The sequence below is a fragment of the Aedes aegypti genome, chromosome 3, assembly GCF_002204515.2.
Source record: "Aedes aegypti strain LVP_AGWG chromosome 3, AaegL5.0 Primary Assembly, whole genome shotgun sequence".
Lineage (NCBI taxonomy): Eukaryota > Metazoa > Arthropoda > Insecta > Diptera > Culicidae > Aedes > Aedes aegypti.
Genome location: NC_035109.1, coordinates 217,639,789 through 217,667,243, shown reverse-complemented (window position 1 = coordinate 217,667,243; position 27,455 = coordinate 217,639,789). Strand labels below are relative to the sequence as shown.

The window sequence follows — 27,455 nt, the reverse complement described above, 5'->3', positions numbered from 1 at the left end:
TTCCCTCTCGGGGCGCGCTTATTTTCTCTGAGTGCATTTATATAGCTGAGCAAACGAGTGAAGCTGAAAGTGGATTGTTGCTGCTCAAGGATGACGGATCAATAGGTGAGCTCGTTTTATGCTATTATTTCTAATATATAAAATATGTAGGGTAAGTGTTCCCTTAGTTGTGGGTGTTCTTATAGTTGCGGTAGTGCCGTTTTCACTGATTTTATTACACGACCCACGGAACCCACACTGCCAATCGACGTATTGGTTTGTTGATACGCGGAATAGTTGAAAAGAGCGTTCAAATTGCTTGAAACCCGATGAAATATCACTAAAATTGCTAAAACCTTACTTGCTTGTACCAATAGTTGCGGTAAAGTGTTCCTATAGTGGAGGATCCCATAAGAAAACAACGGATACCGCAACTATAGGAACATAAATTGAAAATATACCGCAACTAAAGGAACAGTGTACCAATAGTGGAGGTTTTATTTTTCACTGACATGCCGTGGGTTACTGCGATGAAATCATTAAGTCAACGGTCGTTACTTCCCGTTACAACATTAACATGTACCGTTTTGCTTCGAATTGCCGGACGCTTCGAAAGCCGGACACTATGATTATTTTTTGCATTTTTCATACAGTAAATTTGATTTTGACTACAATATTCATGCACAAAACTATTCTTCAACTTTAATTGTATGTTATAGATGTTAAGGTATCGCTGTATGCATTAAGATACTATTAATAAAAATAAAAAAAACGAAATGCGTACCGATACTCTACACATTTCATTGCGTATTGGACTGCATCTCACGGTTGCCATGATGTGAGAGAATGGATTATGCCCAAACTTCCTTCACATTTCTGGTAGCTTCAGAGTTTGTCACGACCCGATACTTTTCTGATTACGTATAGTAAACTGTTCAAAATCCTGAAATGTAGGGATGGCTAGTTGAATTTTACACAAAATATGCAAATATTTCGTCAAAAAGAAGTGTCCGGAATACGAAGCAAAAGTGTCCGGATTTCGAATCAACTTAATAAGAGTGTCCGGATTTGATTACACCATCTTAAATAATAAACATTTACCGTCGTGAAACATCACAGCCCATTAAGAAAACAGATATCATTAATTATATAAATGATGTTGAAGTTAGTCCGGTGCTTAAGTGTCCGGATTTCGAGTCATAACGGTACATTAATTGCACATCTTAAATTTGGACGTTTCAATGAAGTTCAATCGTGCTTAGTATTGCTGTTTGCGTTTGACGTGCAAATCCAATCTAACTGAGCTTCAAATGCGGTAACACAAAGTAGCCAAAGGATACTTAGCAACCATGATGCAAATCACCGCCAACCTAGCAAAGAAAATCAAATTTTGACTTCGCCTTCCTTGTTAAAAATCTTACCGCATTTGGTGTTCCCGCATTTGATATTTGCATTTCAAACGCACACAGCAATACCTCCACTATTGGTACATCTACCCTATGACTGCACCTTTAATCGTTACAACGGTGAGACGTAAATAGGATTTTTCAACAAACTTAGGTTCTTCACTGTGAGTGTCGACATAAACTCTGATTCATAAATTATTTGTCTAATTTTTTTTTCAAAACTCTTTTTTCTTTTTACCTTTATTTTTGTAATTGAAAAAAAAACTTTAAATGGTTCGACACTACAAGTGTAGACTTACGAAAGGTTCACTTTATTCTACAAACTTTGAAAGGTTCGTCACCTCAAGTGTCGGCATAATTTTTCTCTACATAAATATTGTTCATATCAAATGAAAATATTATATTTACATATAAGCATGTATATATCTTACAAATCATTATTTATCATGGTCTAATCGCTTATCAAAGTGAATCCTGTGACCCAACGATCCTCCCCATTAACAAACATCCCTCCCAGTAACCTTTGTGGAGATGCAGAGGCAAACACGGTCTCCAAATCACGGTGCCCCGACAGACCGTTATTATGTAAAAAAATTGTCCATCAAATCTGAGTACAGGGCTCGATTGCTGAGGTCATTCTGCATCTCTGGGCCAATTTTTAAAAAAATCCCTAGGAGAAATCTCGAGAAATCTTGATTTGAAGTTTTTGACTAAAAATTTCCATATAAACCATATTAAAATTACGCAATAGCACTGAAAAAAACTACAAAAACGCTCACAAAATTGGCCAAACTGTTCTCAACTAGTATACAATAGTTACTGTTGTTATGATTAGAAACATTTACAACTGATTTAACTTACCGGAGTGGCTTAAGTATGTATTTTATTGTTTAATGGTTGTTTAACAGATTGTTTTATTTCTAGGTTAAACCGATTGAAATAATGCAAAATAATAAATTTACATTTACTTATGTTGTGATTTCGATATAACAAGGATCTTAGAATAAATAAGACATAATAATAGTCAGAAGATAAGCCATGTGATTACTGTTATAGTCGATTAGAGAAAGTATCAAACGTTTGTTCAAAACCTAGAATGATTTGGTTGCTCTGGTACGCTCACGTCAATATCAGAATGAACTTAAGCGAATGTCTTTTACGGAGCCGCTGACCTTCACCTGAATGATGTTTCTATTTATTCCGGCATTCGCACTTAATGACCATCTTATTGAAGAGTTCCTATTTTAGTCGCTTTATAGTATTCGCTCCCGTTCTTAAATAAATATGGTTAGAGAGCCAAGAATCAGCGTTTTATACAGGGCAAATTGACAATAATGTTTCATTTGGGCATGTTCGCATCACAGATAACAGATGTATATGCTAGAACAAAAATTTTCTGATAACCTGTGTAAATATTCAAATTGAAACTCCTTGCTATCACTAGCGAATCGCGTCAATAAATGGTGAATATCAGTATCTTGAAATATTTCATATTCACCACTGACATTGTCATGGGAACTTAGCGATGATGCCACCTCGATGTTGCTACTTTGTTGCCATTCAAAATGACCATTAATTGTATTACACAGTTTTACAATCGGACTACAACGTCTGTTATCTGTGATTGCATTCATCGTTACTCTCTTTGCATTAATATTGAAAAATGATTTAATTTTCGAAAAACTGTTCAGTGTTGTACGATAAAGGATTGCTACTCAGACAACCAAAATGTACGTATAACGAAATCACCTGGAGGCTTTGCATGTGCAAAATTTCACTTATAAGATGTCCTTGAAAAGGCCTTCTACGTTCAAAAGTGGAGGCGATATACGTGCATTTATTATGTCATGAATAATAGCATACAATGCGAGTGTATAAATTGTCAACCGAACTAACCTGTGATCTTATGCGACCCAACTTATGATAACAAATGTTGATTTGACAGCTGCAACCGATTGATTCGACTTACTTCGTACGAAATGTACAAAAGAATTTAGAAAAAAAAGTTTAATGCGAGGAAATTCAACAACAACACGGGAAATATCAATATCACACGTCACAAGCGTTCTATGGCTCTTCAAAAACTTCAACTACATCCCCACCTATTTCTCTACATGGAACCATATACGTTTGGGTAGAATAAACGGTACTACAAGCTTATCCTAGTTGTCCGTCATAAAATAGTGAAACCCTGCTCTACTGCATTGCGTTCGATTCCAATGAAGTCATCAAGAAGTATATGGGACAAAACGCAATACTGAACAGTAAATTTGAAAACTCATTTCCATTTCATTGCATGAAATTTTACCAAAAAAAAGGCAGGCACCTCGTCTACAATTCTTACACTTAATTGTATTTATCAGCTTAATCAGCTTTCCCTGTTCATGTTAAGATATAACCTTCTTTTTTTAAGTCTATGCCACAGCTGCCACAGCTAGGTTTTCGTTACTGAGTATAACGTGTCCTAGAAATCAATAAACAGATAGACAATCAATTCTATTAAAACGAAGTAAATGGTTGCAAATGTATACAATGGAAGTCCTAGTGATGTTGATAGTAAGGTAATACTTATTCGGGATTTGTTTGAAGTTGTTGATGACTTAGATAATCTTCGAACACTTGTGACATATAACAATCATGTTTTCCGTGTAAAAATCCTGTTGTGGCTTAGAATGTGGAACAGGTGTGTAATATTCTGAGGACAATAGTCGGTGGACAACTAGACGTAACAATCAAGAGTAGTACCAGATATACAAAGAGGCAAATTTGATTAGGCAAAACAAATACGGCAGACTTAAGTGGGCTGGTCACCTAGTGTGAAAGTCGAAAAATAAGTTGTAAATAAATAATATTCAGCATTGAATGATTCACGTTTATCGAACAAAACATCATTATCATATTGAAATTTATTTCTTAGATTTGAATCTAGTTAACTAAGCTTACTGGTTTGAGCCATGTAAAAACATACTTAAGCCACTCTGGTAAGTTAAGTCAGTTGTAAATATTTCTAATTATAACAACGGTAACAATAATATACTAGATGCGAACAGTTTGGCCAACTTTTTTGAACGTTTTAGCAGGTTTTTCTAGAGCTATTGCGTAATTTCAATATGGTTTATATGGAAATTTTTATTCAAAAACTTCAAATCAAGATTTATTGAGATTCCTCCTAGGGATTTTTTTAAAAATTGGCCCAGGGATGCAGAATGACATCAGGAATCGAGCCCTGTACTCAGATTTGATGGACAATTTTTTTACATAATAACGGTCTGTTGGAGCACCGTGCAAATAGCAAAGGATACACAATAACATTCCTTCCCCCAATCCCACCTGACTGCAAGGACGTGGCCGGCGCCGTTATTGACCCTGTATACATAGAGGCACTGAATTATGCACATTGAAGAAGATTATGGCCAATCCCAGCCGAACTACTAGTTGATTCTTTGTGCATTTTCACTGACTTCGGTCAATCACGGAATAGCAACCGTTGATATGTGTAGTCAGTCTAAGCTAAGCAAAACTAGGCATGCGATGGCTCAATCTTCATGATTTTGAATACCTGTGACTTTGCTACCGTTTTGATTCATATTACGGACACTTAAGGCCTTAATGAAGTGTTACTCATCGAAAAGCATATAAAATAAATCAGTTTGTATGATTCCTCCGCGTCATTTAGCCTTGAAAACCCTTAGTTTTCGAATGATGGGTGAAGATTTTGATTCCGCAACATGAATAATTTTAAATAAATGAAAATGTGTGGACTTCCCATGATTCTTATTCCGGACGCTTCCTTAATTTTGCCTTGATTTCCGGACATTTTGATTCCAATTCCGGACAGCTCATGAAAATCATTAATAGAGAAGTCAAATGATCGATGGAAATCGTCAAACCACTAAACAGACGTCTAAGGCAGTTGGGCATTGTAGATTTTCATAGATATTTATGAAAAATGCTTATTAAAACTAGCTTCGCAAGTGCAAACTTTTGAACGGCAAAAATTGAAACATTTCGTGTGAAATGTTTCCCATACAAAGAAGAGTGTCCGGAATTAAAAGCTGTCCGTAATATGAATCAAAACGGTAGTTCAATTGTTTATGAATGGCGTCTTCGGTTCTTCTGGCCCACCGAAATAGCCCAGGAATGACCACGGGAGATACCCGTATTGCGAGACATTTCAGTTTTTGTACCAAAGCTAGGCATGCGACGGCTCAATTTTCACGGTTTTGAATACTTGTGACTTTTCTAGTTCAATTTTTGGTGAATGACCACTTTGGTTCGACCACCGAAATAACCCAGGAATGAGAACTGGAGATACCCGTATTGTGGGATATTTAATGTTTTGTGCTAAAACTAGGCATGTGACGGCTCAATCTTCATGATTTTGAATGCCTGTGACTCTTCTAATTCAATTACAGTAAGGACCCTATTTCGTCAGTCCCTCGATGATTTGTTGACTCACATAATGGGGAACCTGACAAAATCTGGTCAATTTTGTTGTTTTCGTTTTTTTTTTAATTTTAACGTGTTTATATTTGCTTGTGAATCGCGTTTAGAACTTAATTGGGCTCTTAAAGGGGCGGTGGACATGGGCGTAGCCAGGTTTTTTATCAGAAAATAAAGGGGGGAGGGGTCGAAAATCGGTTCTTAAAATTTCATTCACGGTTTTCACGCCAAATCGATCATTTTACACTACCTCTGCACTCTTTTTACATGAAACATAAAACTATGTAAGATATCCATCCAATTTTTTCACACTAATTAAAGTGAAGTTCAAAAGGCGTCTTGTTTTAGTGTTGAGTTATGGGACCATTCTAATTCGTGGAGAATTAATTATTGGAAAACAATCTGATGATCCGATTCGTTGTGGTCCGTTGGATCAGCAATTTTGTTATGGCCAGTAAGACAAACAAATTCCTAGTTATACATGACCGTTGAATTATTTAAGAATTTATCCCAGAACACCGAAATTTTAGGATACTTCTTCAAAATAGCAGCAATAATTGCATCTAATATTTTCTTGAAATTCCTCTAAGCATAATTCAAAGACTGTTCCATCCGGAGTTTTCCGCATACTTTTTTATAAAAAGTAGTTTAAAATTCATACAGAAGTGTTTAGAAGATTTTTTATAGAATTACTTCAGAAATTTTACAGACAGGTAAATACGAGTGCTGGGGACAATCTTTGAAGAATTTAAACACAAGATTAATTCCCGAAGTACATATTTTCCATCGTCCACGGGGAGGGGACATTGTTATAACCCCCTATGGCTACGACCATACGTGCATGATATTAAACTTCATCAACAGTTTCAATGTAACACCACGTTTACGTTTACATGACGAAAACAATTTTTTGACAAAATACTTTTGGCTGACAAAATCGGGTCAAACAGCTGAAATAATCGGGGGTAGACAAAATCGGATCAGTACTATATAGCTGAATAAGCACTGGCTTTTCGGGACCACCGAAATAATTCAGGAATAGTTTTAATTGTCAAACTACCAGAGCCGATAAGGCCGAGCATAACACTAGGGTTAAACCCACTAATACAATCAGAGCAAATCAACAAAACACAGTTAACAAAACTGAAGGACACTTCGGATCAATCTCTTAGATTGTAAACAAATTTAAATGTAAAACAAAGAAGTAAATAAACAAGAATTTAATGCAATAAAAGTAAGAGGTTGTTTCCGAGATACAACCGCCAAGTTGAGGTTGGATAACGTTAGCCTCTTCCTGGCTTGAGACCGTCACGAACTTATGAAAGATTTCTACTGCTAAAAATCCAAATAATGTTCACACTATTTGTTGCATGTCAATTCTGATTTATTATAGACATTGTGTGTTATTATTTTGTGTTAATACAAAATAATCACTTTACATCTATTCAGAAGCTTAGGCCATTATATTGAAGAATTGATTCTTAAGTGTATACCTAATCATTGTTAATTTGGAGCAATTAATTCAAAATAACACTTTTCCATTGATTTTGGGTTAGGTACGTAATATTTGAATCATTCCTTAACAAGGATGGGAAAAAATCGGCTCTAGCGATCAACCACAAAGTATTGGAATAATCTAAGAGGGCCGTTACTCTCGCAGCAGCATGATTTCAACACCTCATGACGCGTGCGTAGAGCGGATATATGAAGCATCCGATGCACTGTTTGTCGTGGGACAAAGAGTTTATCGGATGTTGTTACAAGTAGCGATCAACTTGAATCATGCCGCATTCGCGCTATTATTTATCGCTTAACCAATATCCGATTGGTTTTAGAATCACAAACCACATATATGGAGGTAGATCATTAAGTAAAAGTGGAAAAATCCTCGAAATAATCAAACTTTGTTTCGCGAACAGTTAATCCCTAGCACACGTGCAACACGATGCATTATTCGCGGAGCGTAGTTTGTTGTGATAGCTTGACGACAAAGAGTTAATCGTTGTTGCTATGATCGCAGGATAAAGAACAACGCGAGGCATCATGGATTTTGTCATGATCACTAGATTTCCATCCTTGTTCCTTAACAATAGAAAATATATTGCATTCCGACAGCACTGCATCAGCGTCCTCGGAAACATTCTCAAATTGTCGTTTTGTCAATCATTCATAACTAATCAGATATTGTATGATGCTACGAGATGAATTATAGCAAGAATGTGGTAAACACATTAGCAAATAATATTTTACTGATTTTGGTAAAATGTTTACCGCAAATCACTAAAAATTTCACTAAAACGATTATTTAATTCATCGACAGTTCTGTTGCTGTGAGTATTGCCAGTAATGTTGCGCTTCGCGGTAGAAATATTTTCAAAACTCTTTCAAAACTAAATTGTAAGGGTATGCGAAATACCGAATGATTCCGTCAAATACGGTTCGAAACGAAATTCCGCGGAATTCCACGGAACTCGCACAGGCGAAATTTGTATTTTGCTATTTCGTTTCGTTTCGACAAATTGTTAAAACATTTCCACGGAAAATTGAAAACAAACGGAATATAACGGAATTTCGCGAAATTCAAGTTTAATTTCGAACAAAAAAAAGGCAAAGCGTTCGCTTCTACTCATAGCTACAGTCAAAAATGGGTCCGTATTACGGATTAAATCGACTCATATCAGGGATCAGAACACTATAACAGCAAATTATCTGCGAGGCAAACGAATGGTGTGCAAGTTAAAGCATACACGCAGAAATAAAAGCAATCTAAATAGCTTAATTATCATACTAAAACCATATTTGATCTATTCACCCCTTGTCATGCATTTTTTGCCAATATACGTTGCTAGTATAAACGGCTTTTATTCAAACTTACGCATATTCAGCAATTATATGCTCGGATCTTAAAAGCCTGATAATTCCGATTAAGCATAAATGAAGCATATTTTTTATTTACAAACAAAAAATCAATGGGATCGAAACAGAAACGAACAAGGAGAAACATGTTTATTTGTCCCAGCTGTATTTAATGTATAATATATGAAGAAAAGTGCACGCCATCGTTTCGTTTCCTCTGTACTTTACTCACTAGCATGTGCAAGGAGTTGCCGTCATTGAATGATTTCTTGGCGAACAGCATTCTGATCCTGATTTGGCTGGAAAAAACGGAACTTATCGTGGATGATCCGTTATGCCTAATAGTTTGGTTCATCTTTTGCAGTTGATGTTAATAATCCCGATCAAGCCTTAAATGCTTCAACAACCAGCTCGATGGATACGTTGAAGTTTGTTTCTGCTCTTGAATCTCCGAATCAGCTCCGTTTCCTGCTTCTGCAAAAGGATGTATAAGTTTGAAAAAAAAAACACAATATGATGATTGAGATCAACTCACCTTTAGCATTAGAAAGATCGCTGTATATCACAATTTTCTCTCCCTGAAGCTAGCAAAAACTTGTTTAATTTTCGAGGAGCAGCCGTTGAACATGGTGCTGTTACTGAAATAACATCACTAAGTTGCAAGAGTAACATTGGCATCACAAAATTCAAGCAAAAATATACATTTTGGAAATGCATTGAAAGGTATAAACTTAAAGATGGTGATGCTTATTCTTTATGATTTGCAATGGTTATACAAAAAGAATAGCATGAATGTAATAAAAAGCACTCTAATTAGTATTTTCCGTTTTCTCCGTGTACGTTTTGGCGTTTCTTCAGGAATCGTCTTAATATCTTAGATACATATCTGGTCGGTGTTCAGACAGACTGAACCAAGTGTTTTTTCATGGTTTCAGAAAAACGTTTCCCAGGCATGCGAAATATCCAAATTTTTGTGTTATTTGCTGTAATAATGGAACTTATCTATTTGATGATACATCTGTATAAAAATAGCATAGGAAAAATCACATTCAATTGAGTCCTTAACGTATCTTTAGAACGCCAAAATATCATCTAGTCCGGTCTGTCTGAACACCGACCAACTGTGGTATGGGTTTCAATGCCCCACAAATATGAATCGACGCTTCTAGGCATATGTATGAAATTTTATATCCTACGAATGGAACAAAAGTGTTTAAGCATGTTATAGTTGATTGCGATGCTGTATAGATTTATGGTTCGCGTAGGTAAAATAGGTTCTGCGTAATTGCTACTCTATTTGATGAGATATTCTCCGTTTAATCCAACTTTGATCCATATCTGTGTGCTATCCATAACTGTTGGATGACTGTAGTATTGACTAGTCCGCAGCAGAGTGGATCTAGATAAGAATGGCGTCAATGTCAAAATTGGAACAGCGACGAACTGTCATTTCCATACAAATCCGCGTTCTAATCGAGCAGGAGACCTGTCAAAACTGGAACATGACGTCACTCTTATTTACAGGCACTCTAGTCCGCAGGATATGATAAACTGCACTGCCGTTGTAAAGTTTCCAAAAACGCCAATTTGTCCTAAATTCCTCGCGGCGAATAACCCAGGAAAGGAACAACTGCGTTTGATGAACTACCGCAAGCAAAATCACGGTTTCCTCCGGGAAACATCGCGTGTTCTTTTGAGCAAATCCGTTAATATATCGCAATAATTGTTTGTACACAAATGTCAAAAAAGCTGCGGAGCGTGAGTCCCTGATGTTCTGAATTTGCTCAGGTGGTGCAGATTATTGATGCGCGCGCACTTTTAACACAGTATAAGAACAGCTCTCCCAAACCAACGCGATTATTTCCGCGATGGCGACAAAAATACAAACGGTGACAAAAAATAGCCGCGATTTCGATGTTGTTTCATAAAACTCTACATGTAGCAGCGAAATCGCAGCGATGGTTTGTCGCTGTCGCCGTAAAAAATCGCGTTGTTTTGGGTGATCCAAAGCCATACCTTAAATCTTCAAGAGCACAAATCTAAAGAACCAGACGTCCATTCAAGCTGAAAACTCTATCAATTGGTTACTCGATGGCCAATCGATCAAGTGTTCAGCTTGAACCGCTGTCGAGTTCGTTAAATTTTTGCTCTTGAAATTCTGAGGTATGCCTTCGATTTATATTCACCTTAAAAAAGGTAGATGCGTACATTATTTTATATCGAAAAGTGAATCCAGGTTTATTCACGCTGTACCACACCACCAACTCCTCTCTCCTCTTATAACGTGACATAATTTCCTCACGACCCCCAATCAAAAAAAAAATGCGAATATTGATAATATATCATAACAAGTATTAGAAGCCAAATGCCGCAAGGCAAAAGTCTTAACCTTTTCAATACCGACATCAAGTTTCAAAATTCTCTAGTTTCGCCAAATCAGTTATAAATTTGATTCATGCATTGCATGCACCATCAAAATTGGTTCCGGATATAGATTCAAGTTTGCTGGGGTACCTAGCGTATTTCACAAAGGAAAAGCGCAACATTTTTTTTTTTTTTGATTTTCGCACATCTAAATCCCGAGAAAAAAAATGAGCCATACATTAAATTTAGCTCATTGAAAGACGGATTGTCTGAACGAACATGGGTGAACTTGTCAGCCTTATTTGTGGTTCCTCTATGCTATGTAGTCCAGATTCAAAACATTTTTTTCGAAATTTTCAAATATTTTTTACAATACTCTCGAGGCTCAAAATTTAGTGAAAATGTGATTTTGGACTACTAGTTTTAAACAAAGAATCTGAAAATGAGATAATATCAACAATCCTTAATTCTTCCAGAAATCGTCCAGAAATTCCTTCACAGATTTTGGAATAGGATCATTTCTCCAGTATTTGCTTTTCAAAATAATAGAAATGCCCTCAGTATTTTCTACAAGGTTTACTCTAAAAGTTTGCTTTCGTCCAAATTTGATCCCTCCAAGAATTAATTCACAGTTTATTCAAGGCTTTTCCAGAAATTTATTAGGAACTTCTAAATTTACACCAACAGGCAATCCTGGTTAAGTTGCTGCCGCAATATCTCTTGGAGTTTATTACTTTTGCAGTTCTTTTAAATTTATCTTGATTGATTTCTTAGGTATGTGTTGATGGATTCTTTAAAAATTAATTTAATTCAATAATCCAGCAAATACTAAAGCAAATATTCCAATGATTCCTCTGTTCTACTTATTTATCTTCTTCTTTCTGGCGTTTCTTTCTGGCGTTATGTTCCAACTGGGACAGAGTCTGCTTCTCAGTTTAGTGTTTTCATGATCACTTATCGACTTGTGTCCCCTATCTCATTCATTCATGCCACAAAGCATACAGTACAGTAAAAAAAATGAATATTATTATTCCATGTTTTATGGTATATATTAGCATACCATCACATCCACATGATTAAAAAAATTGTAAGGCATTTCTAAAAATCAAATTAATTTTAGGCTACTCTCGATATTTTTGAGATTGTTTTAAATGTTTGTAACTGCTTTTCGACAACATTTAAATTAAACCCACTCATTGCCTTGTGTGAATGTCAGATATGTTGAAATGAAACCATATAAAGTTATTAAGAAAATTTCAAACAAACAGAAAAGAGTCTTACCAAAACATGTAAGGATTCCGCTAGGCAACACTAAGGTTTCCATATGGTAGAGGATTTAAAAATACGTTTTTATGCCTATGGTCAAATTTCCAGCTTTTGACAAGAAAAAAAAACTTAAACGTGTATTCCGCGAAACAAATTTAAAAATTTCGTTTCGTTTCGAAAAATTCCGTGAGATATTTGATTTCGTATCGAGTTACACGAAACATTTTAAAATTTCGTTTCGTTTCGTCATTATCAGCGCAAGATATTCCGCGTATCGTTTCGTTTCGTATCGACATGGAAAAAATCCATATCGCATACCCTTACTAAATTGTCGTCCTGAAAAGAACGGTTGGGTGAGGATATCGTCGATCACCATTCCATGCTCAGGTTTAGTGGATTCAGTGGTAGTTTTGAATTCTGGTGTCGGTGATGGGGGCGATTTAACCTCCAAATCTGTACAGCGTACGGCCCTGCCACTTCAGAGCGTAGCCGACAGAATTCTGGATGACTTCAGCACCCCGCGGGTTTTCTCGTAGATGAGACCGAAGGTATGCTTGACGTCGCCACGGCGAGCCAGACGACGGATGGCGGGCTTGGTGATGATGCAATGGATGTTATCACGCAAAACCTTGCGATGACGTTTGGCGCTTCCTTTTCCGAGTTTTTTGCCTCCCTTGTCTGGTCGTGTAAACTACGGTCTATCTTCGGCAACGATTGAAACAAAACTGATGCTCGGCTCGGCGGCTTCTATGCGGTACGCGATGGATGAATTCTTCTTGCTCGTTCGATGTCCACTGTTCGTCTCGCTCCAGCCACCGGAGGAGTCAAGAAGCCGTATCGCTATCGGCCAGGAACGGTCGCTCTGCGTGAGATCTGTCGCTACCAGAATTCGACGGAGCTGCTGATCCACAAGTTGTGTTTCCAGCGCCTGGTCCGTGAAATCGCTCAGGACTTCAAGACCGATCTGCGATTACAGAGCTTGGCCGTCATGGCCCTGCAGGAAGCGAACGAGGCCTATCTTTGAGGGTACCAGCATGTGCGCGATCCACGCCAAGCGTGTCACCATCATGCCGGAGGCCTTCTAGCTGGCTCGTCGTATCCATGGCGAACGAGTTTAAATTGAATTGGGACACAATTTCAAGCAAAACGGCTTCTTTCAGAGCCACAACAATGCATTTCACGTAAAATCCGGGATCCTCATTCTAGTGCCGTCCGCAATTTATCTCTCATGCACACAATGTCGAAGATTGCCCTGCGAAAGCGCGATGGGAAATTGATTCCTTGGACCTGTGATTCTCGAAAAGCACTAATGTTGACGCTGATGAGTGATTGCATGCAAATGACTGACCGAAATATGAATCCATCACATCCATTCACCAGTAATGTCGCTCTTCACGGTGTAAAATTCTCATAACTCTCTTTCAAAATGAAATTGTCGTCCTGAAAAGGACGGTTGGTGGTAGTCACAATCGATCGAACTGGATTTTCATTCCATTGTTAGACAGAAACACACCAAAAGATTACCAAAGACAATTGAATTAAAATGAGGTCGTGCGCGTGCGCGTGAAGTCGAATTTGGTTGGCTTCGACTGAACACGAGATAATAAAGAGAAGTAAGAAGAAGACCGAAAGGGGCGTTTCTCTTTGAATGACGAGTGGCTAAGATATCACGCAATGATGTCTGTGTCAGGAATACACAAGAAAAATGTGCTTTTCTATGAAAAATAAAACATACCACGATATATCCCAATTTTTCTATAGTTTAGTCATGAAAATCAATAGTTTTCATTATTGGAGTGGATTCGTAGAAAGATTTCCAATCGATTGGTGCAAGAATCTTGAAAATCTATCCGGGCGTTAGTAAGTTATTAACAGTTAAAATCTAACCACTTTTCGTGATGCGAGCGATTTTTCGTTTCTCGAAATTGTATCCCAGTATGTTGCCGTAAGACGTTATCCAACGTCAAAAAATGAGCCTATAGCATAAACATCTCTTCAGAATCATAAAACATACTTTGTTCTATGATTTGATTAATATTTTCACGATAATTGCTGCATTGATACGACTACGCAGTTATTTTCACGATTTCATGGGATAATAATCGCCTGCTGTGATGCTGCAGCATGGTGTATGCTCAAATATCGAACATCACGTCAGTTTTCCTGTGTTATCATCCCTTCACAGTCAATATGGCGTTTGGTCTCCAGTTGATCCTACGAAACCGATGAGATTCCGATAAAGAAAATGACCGTGAATATAGCTTCCCGCAGGATCCCGATTGTGAAGACAAGGAAAGCTTACGTGTTCCGATCGGAGATGATGTTGATTCCGATGGTGGCTTCTTCGTTGATCCTGCCGATCCAGTTACTGGAAGTCAGACACGACGGATGGAGATACAACGTTTGCTCAAGGCAAAAAACGTCGTTCTTTCAACAGGATTATGCTTTAGAGATGCGGTTGCTTGAAGCAGTGTTTGAAAAAGTTCTCAAGGGATAAAAGGATAAACGAAAATTCGAAATACTGGAACCTCGATGCTGCCGGACCTGTTCATCCTGTTTATTCGAGAAAGAGATCATCGGATAGCAATTGAACGTTGTAAGAACAATCATCAAAGAAAGGGCACAATCTGAAATTTAATCGATACCAATTCCTCATGATGAGAAGTAATGGAGAGTTTTTAAAGGTTTGTCGTAAAAGTTTCCCAAATTCGATCGGCTTTAAGGCGCAAGAGAAAATGGCACAAAAGTCAGAACTGAAAAAGCAGTTTTCTCCTTTATAAACAACAAATTGATTAAAATAAAAACACACAGGCTTTTTATTTGACAAATAAAAGAGCTGTGTGTTTTTATTTTCTTCGATTTGTCTATTTAAAAAGAGAAAACTGCTTTTTCAGTTTTGACTTTTGCACTATTTTTACTTGGGCCTTAATGAAACATGCGGGTATGTTTGATTTCACTAAATTCAATAAACGTTATTTTTCAGAATAATGAGTGAAAATTGGATGCCTTCCTTAGCCGAGTGGTTAGGCTACAAAGCAAAGCCATGCTGAAGGTGTCTGGGTTCGATTCCCGGTCGGTCCAGGATCTATTTGTAATGGAAATTTCCTTGACTTCCCTGGGCATTAAGTATCATCGTACCTGCCACACGATATACGAATGCGAAAATGGCAACTTTGGCAAAGAAAGCTCTCAGTTGTGGAAGTGCTCATAAGAACACTTAGCTGAGAAGCAGGCTCCCAGTGACGAAGTTAATGCCAAAAAGAAGAAGATGAGTGAAAATTATGGTGATGCTGTACAGAATAAAATTACCACACTGATACTGCAGAATGTAGTTGTTTCGGGTATACATTTCAAAACTAGCGATTGTTTACGAAAAAGTTTCAATAAAAAATTTAAACGTTGTAAGGCGGCATCCACGCTCTAGGGGGAGAGGGGAAGTAGGCTCAAGCGTTAGTGCTGATACAAAAATTTGAAATTTTTCATACAAAAAGCGTTACGGAGGGGGGAGAGGGGGTCAAACATTCAAACAGTTTTAGCGTTACGTGATAAATGGACGCTGCCTTAATATCACAAATGTGAGATAGTGGGAGAGCAGGATCCTTATTATAGAATCAGAACGCTATAACAGCAATTTATCTGCGGCGTAAACGAATGATGTATTAGCGGAAGCACACGTTCAGGCGTTTTTTCGGGATCGTCTTATCCAAGGTACCGTAAAACGGGGTAACTTTGATAATGCGGGTAACTTTGATAATGCGAGACTCTCAACATACTAAACGAAATAACAAAGATCATGTTAATCTGGTAAGCAAAACGAATGAAAAAGTAAAGAGTATTAGTATGACACTTCATTTTAAAGCTATTTCCGTTGGAATCAAGTACATTTGAGGATTTATATGCAAATATGGAAAATTTATAAGATTTTAGCAATTTTGAAATGCTCTCAAACAATCTGTTCTACGATCACTATTTGATGAAGTCATAATGAATTCGTCACTTATACTGGATAGCCTAGTTATAGTAGAACTCAAATTCGGTCTCAAAACTCTTAGCGAATACTATTTTTACAAACTGGGACCATTTTTGTAATCTAAGTCAGAAATTTCCATATAGCGTTAAACGCCTAAAGATATGCAACGCCCTATAAATGTTCCGTAATTCATTCAATCTTGTTCGATTTATACTCCATTATCAAAGTTACCCCAAAACAGAAAACCGACTTTCGATTATATGAAAAATTATATATCCATTAAGAATTAATCTTTTGGAAATCCATCAACTGGAATCGATAATTAGGATACCAGTACTTGTTTTAAAAATATGAATAAAAATTCTTTGAAACAGCATGCATAAATATTCAAGTTTTCTTCGAAAAAACTATCAAAGTTACCCCGTTTTACGGTATCTAGAAAGGAGGTAGTCCAATGTGTCAGATTTCCCATTCTGCCATTTTGAAATGCTAACTGACAGCTGGCGAGTTTATTTTAATTGTTTGAATATCACATGCATGGCGTGATAAAGTAGGTATAGAATGTTTCTTTTACACCCACATCTGTGTGGTATACGAGGCAAAGTATCTGAATTTACTTCACTGTGTAATGCACTGATAGTAGAATGACTTAACTTACGAGATAAAGTTACAAGAATATCACTGATATGATTAGTTATGAATCATTGCTTCTAGGAATATTTTACATGTTATTTCGTAGGGACGAAAAAATATGTGTAAGCATATTAGTGTTGATTGCGGTGCTGTATGTATTTATGGTAATAAGGTATTCTGCAACAATGCAACTTTATTTAATGAGATTTCTCCATTTAATCCAACTCTGACCAATATATGTGTGCTATCCATAACTGTGAGGCGACTGACTGTACGATTGAAAATCATGGTGACGATCATCATTGCCTGTCGCTGTTAGTGCGGGGTTTTCGGTCATACGTTTTTCCACGTAACGCTGGAGCTGGGTCCAGTTCACTCTTTGATAATTTCTCCGCCCGAGCTGCTTCTAGAGTCTTACGCTTGTGTCGAACGTCTCTTTGAACTGCTCGGGGTAGTGGATGGCGATGACTGCCATGTGGACATCGGGTGTCGTCAGCTTGATATCAACAGCTTCCACGAACGCTAGGTGGAAATTCGTTAGCAGTTTGAACTGCAGCTCTCTGGTAACTACGTCACCACCTTTTTGGTAACTGATCTGGACGAGTCTGACTAAGAAGTGATCGGGAAGTTCGTCCAAATCCCAACGTTGATTTGATAGTATTGCAACCCACTGCATGGGCATCCAATTAAGGGCGTTCAAACCACTTATTGAAATCGTCAGGAGTTGCGTCATGCTATCGGATGACGAAACTGGCGGTGCACGGAGTAGTGGCTGGCCTTCTCAGAATCCTGGAGGAAGGATGTCCGATTCAGCGATACGAAAAAAGAGCCAATTTTTAGTTGATGTCCACTCGCGCTCACAGGTTGATGCAATATAGCCCTTATGAATGCTATGATATTGAACCAAAAAAGTTAGGGAGATATCTTAAGAATTCAAATAACAGCTTAAACAGATGTTACAAATATTTGTTTAAAAAGCTATGGTTCACTAGCACATACAATTATTCAATTTCGAGACGATGCTGCTTTCAAGTATTGATGGCACGAATACCGTCATTAGTAGAATTGATTTCCAAAGGGCACAGCATTGTTTCATGGGTACCGTAAAACGGGATAACTTTGATAGTTTTTTCGAAGAAAACTTGAATATTTATGCATGCTGTCTCAAAGAATTATAATTTATATTTTTAAAACAAGTACTGGCATCCTAGCTATCGATTGCAGTTGCAAGATTGCCAAAAGATTTATGTTGAATGGATATATAATTTTTCATAGGGATGGTACACAAATTATGTCACGCTAAATTTCCACTTTTTCGACCCCTCCCCCCTTTGTCACACTATTTGTATGAGTTCTCCGAAAATTTTGTAAGGCTTGTCACGCTTGGCTCGACCCCCTCCCCCCCCCCCCCTTGGAGCGTGACGTAATTTGTGCATGGCCCCATATAATCGAAAGTCGGTTTTCTGTTTTGGTGTTTGATTCTTTGGTTTTGGTGTTTTGGTACTTTGATAATGGAGTATAAATCGAAGAAAATTGAATGAATTACCGTAAAATCGGGTGTAATTGATCAGAAGGGTGAAATTGATCATCGTATCACACGATTTTATTTATTCGTAATGGAGCACAAATATCAATGTAAGCTGCAGTAAATGAACGTTGTTTGTCGTAACTATTGTCGAATTGTGTGTTGTGAAGTTTTTTGCGTTGTAGAATGTTTATTACTATGAAAATAATGCGCTCTCGGGCTAGGCATTGGATATATATAGAAAGCGTTGTGTTTGGATGGGCATCTAATTCTTCCGAAAGAGGTGCACTTTGCGAAAAAGGACCACGTGATTATTGACCTGAAATCGAATTCAGGTTAACTTCTGCGTTCATGAGTCCTCTCATGGCGTAGTGGTAACGCGCCCCAACTAGAGATCGGGGAGTCGTGAGTTCGATTCTCACTGAGAAGACGTGTAACTTTTTCGCAAATCTTCACATCAATTTGTCCATCTAATCCAATTGCAAATTATATGTAATGTTTAGCATTTCGGTAGTTGTTAAACTTCTACTCGGCTGGTTAGCCGTAAACCACGATTCATAATTAAAAACAAGTATGGAAGTAATGTAAAATTTCAAAATCATGCACGGTACACTATTGACAAACAGCTATAAACTTCTGTTTCTAAGCAAGGATTTGAACATAGTATAAACCTGAATATTTGTAAGGATGCTTAAGATATATCCGCAAACCAGATTTCATCACCAAAACTCGTACCAATTAGCTCTAAGAGTTGAAATAATTGAATTTCTGTTAGATATCATTGATTTTCTTAGGAAATTCACATACATTTAGGCGTTTTCCGCGTAATTCTTGAAATTTAACTGTTCGTTATTTACATAAATATTGCATTGTTAAGATTTTGGCAAGCATATTCGTATTCAGGGAGCTCAAATTTATCATGTAGAGTTGTTTTGAAAACTAACAATTATGGCATTGACAAGTGATCAATTTCACCCCGAAATGAGATTTTTTATTTTAGAAATATTTGCTAACACTAAAATGACATTTGTTAGAAAATTTCGGTACAGGAGGCTCACCTTTGTACTTATTTTCCTGCATTTAGTTGTTTGGCATTGTTAACATTATAGAAAACAGACTAGAAAAACCGTGAAAAATGATCAATTTCACCCGAAATTACGGTACGTAACATTTATAGGGCGTTGCATACCTCTACGAGTTTAACGTTATATGGCAATTTCTGACTCAGATTACAAAAATTGTCTCAGTTTGTAAAAATGCTTTTCGCTAAGAGGTTTGAGACCATATTCAAGTTCTATGATAACTAAGCTATCAAAGACAAGTGACCAACTTTTTGTTTGTAGGGGTAGTAAAATGCTGAAATCCCATCGATTTTGAATATTCGAATATAAAGCTTTAAATGTTATCATTTCTAACGAAAATAGCTCCGACATGAAGTGCCATACTAATACTCTTTACTTTTGCATTCGTTTTGCTTAACTGATTATCAGAAAGTATGTCATTTAGTTTAGAATGTTGTGAGTCCCCTACTATCAAAGTACCCGCATTATCAAATTTACCCCGTTTTACGGTAACGAGTAAGTTTTCCCGCAATCTCAAACATGTTATTTTCTTCGAAAAATAATTACATATTTGCACTAGGTGCTCATCAAGCAATGAGAAGGGCTGTTATAAAATTACCTGGTTGAATTTGCATCGAAAGAATATTTACGCTTTCTCATTCGTATAATATAATGTGAACGGGTTGATAGGCATAAATACGTTTGCCATAATTATGTTAAACATAACTATAGCGTACGATTTCTATAGTTGAAAACAATCGATCGTGAAAGTTGCGTTACAGGAAAAGGAGGATGTACTCAGGTGATTTCATTGACTGACTTTCAATTCAGATTTGTATGTTACTTTCATGAGACGTTCACTTTTTATGGTAGGAATGAAAGCTTTATTGGGCTTATTTGCAGTACCGTAATTTCGGGTACTGCAAATAAGCCGTACTGGTACGGTACGGGTAGGAATTCAATGATATCTAACAGAAATTAAATTATTTCAACCATATAAGCTAATTGGTACGGGTTTTGGTGATGAAATCTGCTTTGGGGATATATCTCAAGTATCCTCACAAACTTTCAAATTTATACCATGTTCAAATCATTGCTTAGATTTAGAAGTTCATATGTGTTTGTCAATACTGCACCGTGCATGATTTTGAAATTTTACATTATTTTCATAGTAATTTACATTCTTTAACGCAAAAAAAACTTCACAACACACAATTCGACAATAGTTACGACAAACAACGTTCATTTAGTGCAGCTTACATTGATATTTGTGCTCCATTACGAATAAATAAAATCGTGTGATACGATGATCAATTTCACCCTTCTGATCAATTACACCCGATTTTACGGTACCAATTGAGCTTTTAGTACACATTAAAAATCATTTGTATTCACTTTGGCCACTCTACTAAATCCTGTGCTTCTACCCTATACTGTCGGGACCCCATGAATGACCACGTGGTTTATGGACGATCCCTAATTAGACGTGACACCTTTAGATTTTTGTAAAAATCAACTGTATTTTTGGTACCAGTTACCCTATTTATTCATTTTTATTTTCAACAGTTGAACAGTTGAATTAGTTAACAGTTAAAATAAAAAAAAACTTATATAGTTCAAAACCCGATCTCCATGCTAAGACTCCTCATCAATCTATTGAATTTTCAGCAATGCTTTTATGGTTACCAGACAACAACATCCGGTTTTAAGCCGCGTTTTTCTCGTTCGTCATTCTCTGGCACTCCTTGTCGAATCAACCGTTCTACGCCACACAGTTTACGTAGTTTTTTGAATGTGGAAATGATCCGTTGATCCAACGGTTGATATAATGAAGTAGTGTTTGGTCGAGGGTCAAATATCCAGGAGCATTGTCTACAATGAGTAGCGCTTTGAATTTGAACCCTTTACCCTCCAGATACTCCTTAGCTTCTGGAACAAAAAGGTTTTCAAACCAATCCTGAAAAATCTGCTATGCTACCAGGCTTTTGGAATACTCCTCCAGTGCACTGGGAGCTTGTTGAAGTTCTCTTTCTTCCTAGCCCTCGGTTTCATTGCTCGATGGAGAAAAAGAGACTTCAACTGCTTATCTCTTGAAGCATTAGAGCAGAACAGCAGCGTGACCCGTTCTTTTATTGCTTTGAAGCCGGATGCTGTATGGTCTGTTGTCGCGAGAGATACGTACGGGATGGTATCTTCTTACAAAAAAAATACTCGTTTCGTTGGCGTTGAATATTTAGTAGCGCAGAAATATATCAAAATCAAAAATACAAATTGTCGTTCCAATTGACTTTTAAAATACCGTAAAACGGAGTAGCTTTGATAGTTTTTTTTTTTATTTTCGAAGTGAACTTGAATATTTATGGAAGCTGTTTCGTAGAACTAAAATTTATATTTTTAAAACAAGTACTGACATCCTAGCTATCCATTGCAGTTGATAAATTTCCGAAAGATTAATTTTGAATGGATCTATAATTGTTCATATGATCGAAAGTCGGGTTTTGTTTTGGGGATACTTTGACAATGGAGTATAAATCGAACAAGTTTGAATGAATTACGTAACATTTCTGGGGTGTGGCATACCTCTAGGCTTTTCGGAAATTTCTGAGTTAGATAACAAAAATGGTCCCAGTTTGTAAAAATGGTTTTCGCTAAGAGATTTGAGACCATATTCAAGTTCTATTGTAACTAAGCTGTCAAATGTAAGTGACAAATAATTCAAAACTACATCAAATAGTGATTGTAGAACAGGTTATTCGTAAACGATTCCACATTGCTAAAGTTGCATCAATTTTCAATATTCGTATATTAAGTCTCAAATGTTCTCGATTCAAATAAAAATAGCTCTGACATGAAGTGTCATACCAATATTCTTTACATTTGCATTCGTTTTGCTTAACTGATTTACATATAATATCTTATTTCGTTTAGTATGTGATGGGTCCCGCACTATCAAAGTTACCCGCATTATCAAAGATACCCCGTTTTACGGTATTATGAAAAATGTGCATTATGACAAACGTACTTTTATGGCTTGCATCCTTTTTTGAAATTAATTTTATGGAAGTTTTACTTTATGGCAATCGTCCATATGGCAAACGTATGTATGACCAATGAGGTGTCATCAATTTTCATTCCAAAAGAAAACAGTTTACTGAAGTGGAAAAATCTGTAGAAATTTCTACTATAGGATAATTGTAGTCCTTCATGAGCGCTACCAACACAGGTGCATGATGAATTTCCCACGGCAAAACATTGCATATATAGGGGGTTGCTAAATTGCAATCAGAATCAATTCATTTTGTGTCGATTAAGGAAATAAATCTCAAAAGATGGGTTTCCTAAAGAGGTTGAATCGGTTTAAGATTTTTCAACATTCTTTCAAACAACCTGCTGACTTTTATGCACACCAAATAAAAACCCCTAATATGATTTCAAAAATATCAGGACTGAATGTGTTCAGTGAGGATTTCACGGTACCCAACAAATTTTTGTTTGGCATCATCTTGATTTTGGGTTTCTACTTCTACATCAATGCATCGTCGGCCTACGAAATGCGCAACGATACGGAAGACCTTATCAACTCTTTGACTACATTTGGAATCGCGACGCAGGCTGTGACGAAGCTCGTCATCTTCATTATATTCCGGAAAGATCTCAACTGGCTGCACAAATATACAGAACAACTCTACAGGGAGGAATGCAACCCACGAACGAGAGAACTGCTAACAGGCAATGTTTTTCTACTGAGCGTGATTTTGAAAACGATGATGGTGGGCTACGGTTTTACAAGTTTTTCATTGGATGTTGCTCCTATGTTGGTGTTGGCATTTACCGGATCCAAGTTGTTACCATTTGGGTTCTACATTCCACATATTGATCGCTTTTCATGGTTTGGGTACATTATCAATTATATGGTGCAGATAATTCTAACAGTGTTTGTGACGTCTGAAGACATGGGTCCGGATTGTATCTACATGATAATATCGATGAATGCTTTCACGCAAATAGATTTGATTATAGATTCATTGAAGGAAGTAAATCGTCACATTGAAGCAGGAGATTTGGAGGTGGATGATCTGATTATAAAAATAATACAACGCCATCAAGAGCACCTGAAGTAAATAACTTCAAAATTTCAACTGAATGAAAAGTTGTAAATAATTGTGAACTTGTTTTTACAGATATTTACGAACGGTTGAAATAATATTCCGCATGATCTTTTTTGCTTCCTTTGTAAGCTTATCATCGGTTTTGATTCTATCGTTATTTGCAGTTGTGACGGTGAAGAATTACCTAATTGTGTGATTTAACATACAATACAATTTCTCTCTTTCAGCTCGGATGGTACCAAGGGATCGTGTTCATCTTATTTGTCAGTTACCAACTATTTTTTGGATGCTTCCTCGGAACGTTTTTGGAATTTAAGGTAACAAATGCAAGAAATCATGTCACTATCTTAATTGCACTGATTTTGTTTCCATTCAGAACGAACAACTTCAACGGGAAATCTATACCATTTCATGGTATAAACTGTCGATTAAAAATCAAAAATCACTGCGATTTCTCCTACAGTCAGCTCAAGAACCCGTCAATTGGACGTTAATTTTTGCACGATTGAACATACCTACGTATTTGCAAGTATACAAAACGATTTACAGTATTTTTACAATGCTTCTCACCGTTCGGGAGGAATAGTAGACAAGGAATAGTTGTAAAGCATCATGAAATGTGACTCAATAATCATATAATAAAAGTTTGCTCAAACTACTGGAAATTGTTTTCAGATATACATTTGTTTCTTGACCAACACTTGAAAACTATGTGTGTCGTAAATTCAAACAAAACGTCGTTTTTAAGGATGTGATAATTATTTTAAGGAATGTTTGCACTCGTCATTGAAGCCCGTTGGCAAGAAAAACGTATTTTTTTCTCTTGTTGAAAATGTTTTTTGTATGAGTTGCTATGAAAAATCAAACATTAACATTGTTTTTTTTCCCTTGTTTTCAAAGTTACATAGTGTTTTCAAAAGTTGGTCTAAGTTTGAGAAATGACATAAATATTTGTAACTAGTACTATACGTGTGGGTGTTTCTTAGCTTAGTGTTACTGTTTTAGTCCGTTTAGTCAGTGAAGTATAACTCATGAATTTTAAATAAATAGAAATGTATGGCCTTTCCATAATTATTTTTCCGGACGATATCTTACTTTTGCCTTATATCCAAGAAACTTGGATTCGAACTTCGGACAGCTAATGGAAATCGTAAAGGCTGTCCCACAATGATGAGAGCGGTAACGCGGCACGGCAAGTTTTGACAGAAAATGTATGGGTTAATTGTTTAAATCTGCCGCACCGTGTTGCCGCTCTCATCATTGTAGCCTAACCTTTATAAAAATGTCAAAACATTATTTGAACTCATCAAGCTCATCATGGCATCCTATTCCTGGCACTTTTAATTCACTTTGGTAGTGAGGTTTTTCTTAAGCTAAAGATCTCAAATTTTGTCTCAATATGCGTCGTACTCAAGCGGTTCTAAGTGCAAAGTTTCATACAATTCGGTCGGGAAAACCCCCCATGCCAAAGTACCTAGTACATCCACACGATTTGCATGATGCAGTTGATGTTGAAGGACAGCTCGTGCTCTTAGAAGTGTTGAAGCTTTTCTTTGCTTTCTTCCGCTTTTGGGCCTTTTCTTTGGCTTTTTGCTGTAGTGCACGGCGTTTCTGACGTTTGTCATATTCCGTCCAGTCCGAACGCCAAACTTTTTTAGTTCCAAGTAAACGCCAACCTGCGGTACCAGAGTTTAAATCAGCAGTTTCAGCCAACTCTTGTAATAGGCTTGGCGGTGACTCATTTTCCACAAATCGGGCAGTACCAATGCTAGCGTTATGTTCATTGCAATGAGCAGCCATTTCAATGGTTAGGCTGCTCAACGACTGAACCTCGGTACAGATCTTTTTCAATTCATCAGTCAGATCCACCGTTAACGCCTCAACAAAATCTTCAATATGTTGTTTTGAAGATTTCATTGAAATATCTAAAAGGCCAGTTAAATGGTTTTTTATAGCAATCAAATCGTTGCTGGGCATATCATTTGTATTTCCTGAATATTTTTCGGCCACACGCGATAATGCCGATACAGCATTTGATACGCTCGACGATGTGCTGCTGTTAATGCACAGCACCGATTCCTTGAGCTGAAGCTCAATTTGGTCAAATAATTCACCCATTGCGCTGAGCTTTTTCAGATCAGCAGCTATTCGAAGATTGGCGTCAGTTTGCGCCCTAATTGAATTAATTAGCTGCTGCTGTTGATGCAGCACTTTGCGGGTGTCAATGCCGGTTTTCAAATTATGTTGACAATCGTCACATAAAGGTACCATGTAGGACAAGATAAAACACTCTTGGTGCCGTTGTACTCCAATGCACGCCGCGTGGTAGTTTTTGGAGCAAAACTCGCACTTCCATAGGAACCGATCGTCACTGATATTACAGGTTTACACACTACACTGCATTTTTGCCGGTCGCGCGCGATGTTTGTCAATAAAAAAAAATTAAATAAAAATAATTACGGAGCACTTAAAAACGCGTCTACCTCCGACGAATGACGAATGACTGACTCGAACCCAGATACCGTCACCAAGATTTTGCTTTGCAGCCGTGAACTTTTCCACTTGGATAAGGAAGATCCAGTGATGCAGTGTTATTAAGTTGAATAATGAAAAATGCGAACAAAATGTTTTTAAAATTGTTTTGCCAAAGAATTTGGATTTTTGAACGATTTGTACTTTTGACCAACATTTGTAAAGTGTGCGACCAATGTGCAATGGGAGTTTCCGTTGGTAGGCGGATACTTCACGTTCACATTCACTTTCACGTTGTAGGGTCGGTGTACTCTTAGTAGACAGTCCCTTGCACTAGTGAATTTTTAAGGCCGTTTTACTATTAATCGATGTAAAATATGGAGCTCTTTTATTAAGAACAACACTGATTTACAGCGCGATATTGTTCGTTGAACGATCTAAATAAATAGCTAAGAAAGAAATTGAAAATCGCTTGCACCTATAGCAGACATACTGTATAGCACTACTAAAAGAAACTGTTTTTTTTATTTAACAAAATAAAGCAAGAATAGAGAACTTTTTTACATCAATCAAAAGCTTTTGATCCATCTTTTAAAGGAAAATTCTCGAAAACTTTTTTAAATAGCTTCAAGTCAGAAAAATAAACAAACTTACTGTATCAATCCTATGTGTTTCGCAGACAAAATTCTTCTCGTTCCGCTATAAATCATCTCGATTTTTCACTTTACGAACGTTTAATTTCAGGATTTACGAAACGACGTAAGTAGGATTTTTAACTTTCGCAACCTAATTGTTGTATGGAGAGACAAAGTGACTTAACAATAAATCAAACAAAACACTACACTGAGAAAAATCGACACGTATAGGTCGTGTGTTTGACTTACAGATTTGCGCAATAAGAAAAACTACATGGCTCGAGTGTGGTAGCCATATGGATTTCGTCAATGACTTCACGGTGTTATTGTACACATGTAAACATTAGTTTGTCATGCGAAGCCAACTTGAATGCCTAAAAGTTAAATCATGAAAACCGACTGATTTGCTTATTGAATTCGAAATACAGTCAACGATATTGAAGGGACCATCGAGTTGGGGAGGTATTGAGATACAGAACATTTTTTCAAAACTTTCAAAATTACGTCAGTTATGACAATTATTATTAAATTCAATTGAAAATTATATGAAAAGTTGTATTATGGTTTTACATTTACAATTTAACCCTTTAACTGTCACGTAACTTGTCACCGTCGGAACCACCACGCTCATGCTGTGTACGAACAGCGAGGTTTTTCTATCAGTGTAATACAATATACAACAGCGTGATTATTGGACCTTTAAAAATATTGTTAAACATTTATCAACACTGTGAAG

The 27,455-nt window shown here is 36.9% G+C and overlaps 1 protein-coding gene, 1 long non-coding RNA gene and 1 pseudogene across 2 annotated transcripts; 2 read left to right on the top strand and 1 right to left on the bottom strand.

Moving 5' to 3' along the window:
* Positions 1-8,817: 8,817 nt before the first annotated feature.
* Positions 8,818-9,739, bottom strand: LOC110679257. Its single transcript, XR_002502340.1, has 2 exons — positions 9,220-9,739; positions 8,818-9,158 (listed from the first exon to the last, which is right to left on the bottom strand). It is a non-coding gene; the product is annotated as an uncharacterized LOC110679257 (long non-coding RNA).
* Positions 9,740-13,134: 3,395 nt separating this feature from the next.
* Positions 13,135-13,432, top strand: LOC110678497 (annotated as a pseudogene).
* Positions 13,433-22,812: 9,380 nt separating this feature from the next.
* On the top strand, positions 22,813-24,610 carry LOC23687977 (putative odorant receptor 83c). Its single transcript, XM_011494962.2, has 4 exons — positions 22,813-23,620; positions 23,685-23,784; positions 23,840-23,929; positions 23,989-24,610. The coding sequence occupies exons 1-4, from the start codon at positions 22,833-22,835 to the stop codon at positions 24,196-24,198; spliced, it is 1,188 nt and encodes a 395-aa protein (XP_011493264.2). The 5' UTR covers positions 22,813-22,832; the 3' UTR covers positions 24,199-24,610.
* The last annotated feature ends 2,845 nt before the right edge of the window (positions 24,611-27,455 follow it).

What these genes read in the sequence shown, in the direction of transcription:
- LOC23687977 (XM_011494962.2), top strand. Translation starts at nt 22,833, where the DNA reads ATGGGTTTCCTAAAGAGGTTGAATCGGTTTAAGATTTTTCAACATTCT. An exon ending in CGCCATCAAGAGCACCTGAA is followed by an intron (nt 23,621 to 23,684) that starts GTAAATAACTTC and finishes TTGTTTTTACAG; the next exon opens with ATATTTACGAACGGTTGAAA. An exon ending in CGTTATTTGCAGTTGTGACG is followed by an intron (nt 23,785 to 23,839) that starts GTGAAGAATTAC and finishes TCTCTCTTTCAG; the next exon opens with CTCGGATGGTACCAAGGGAT.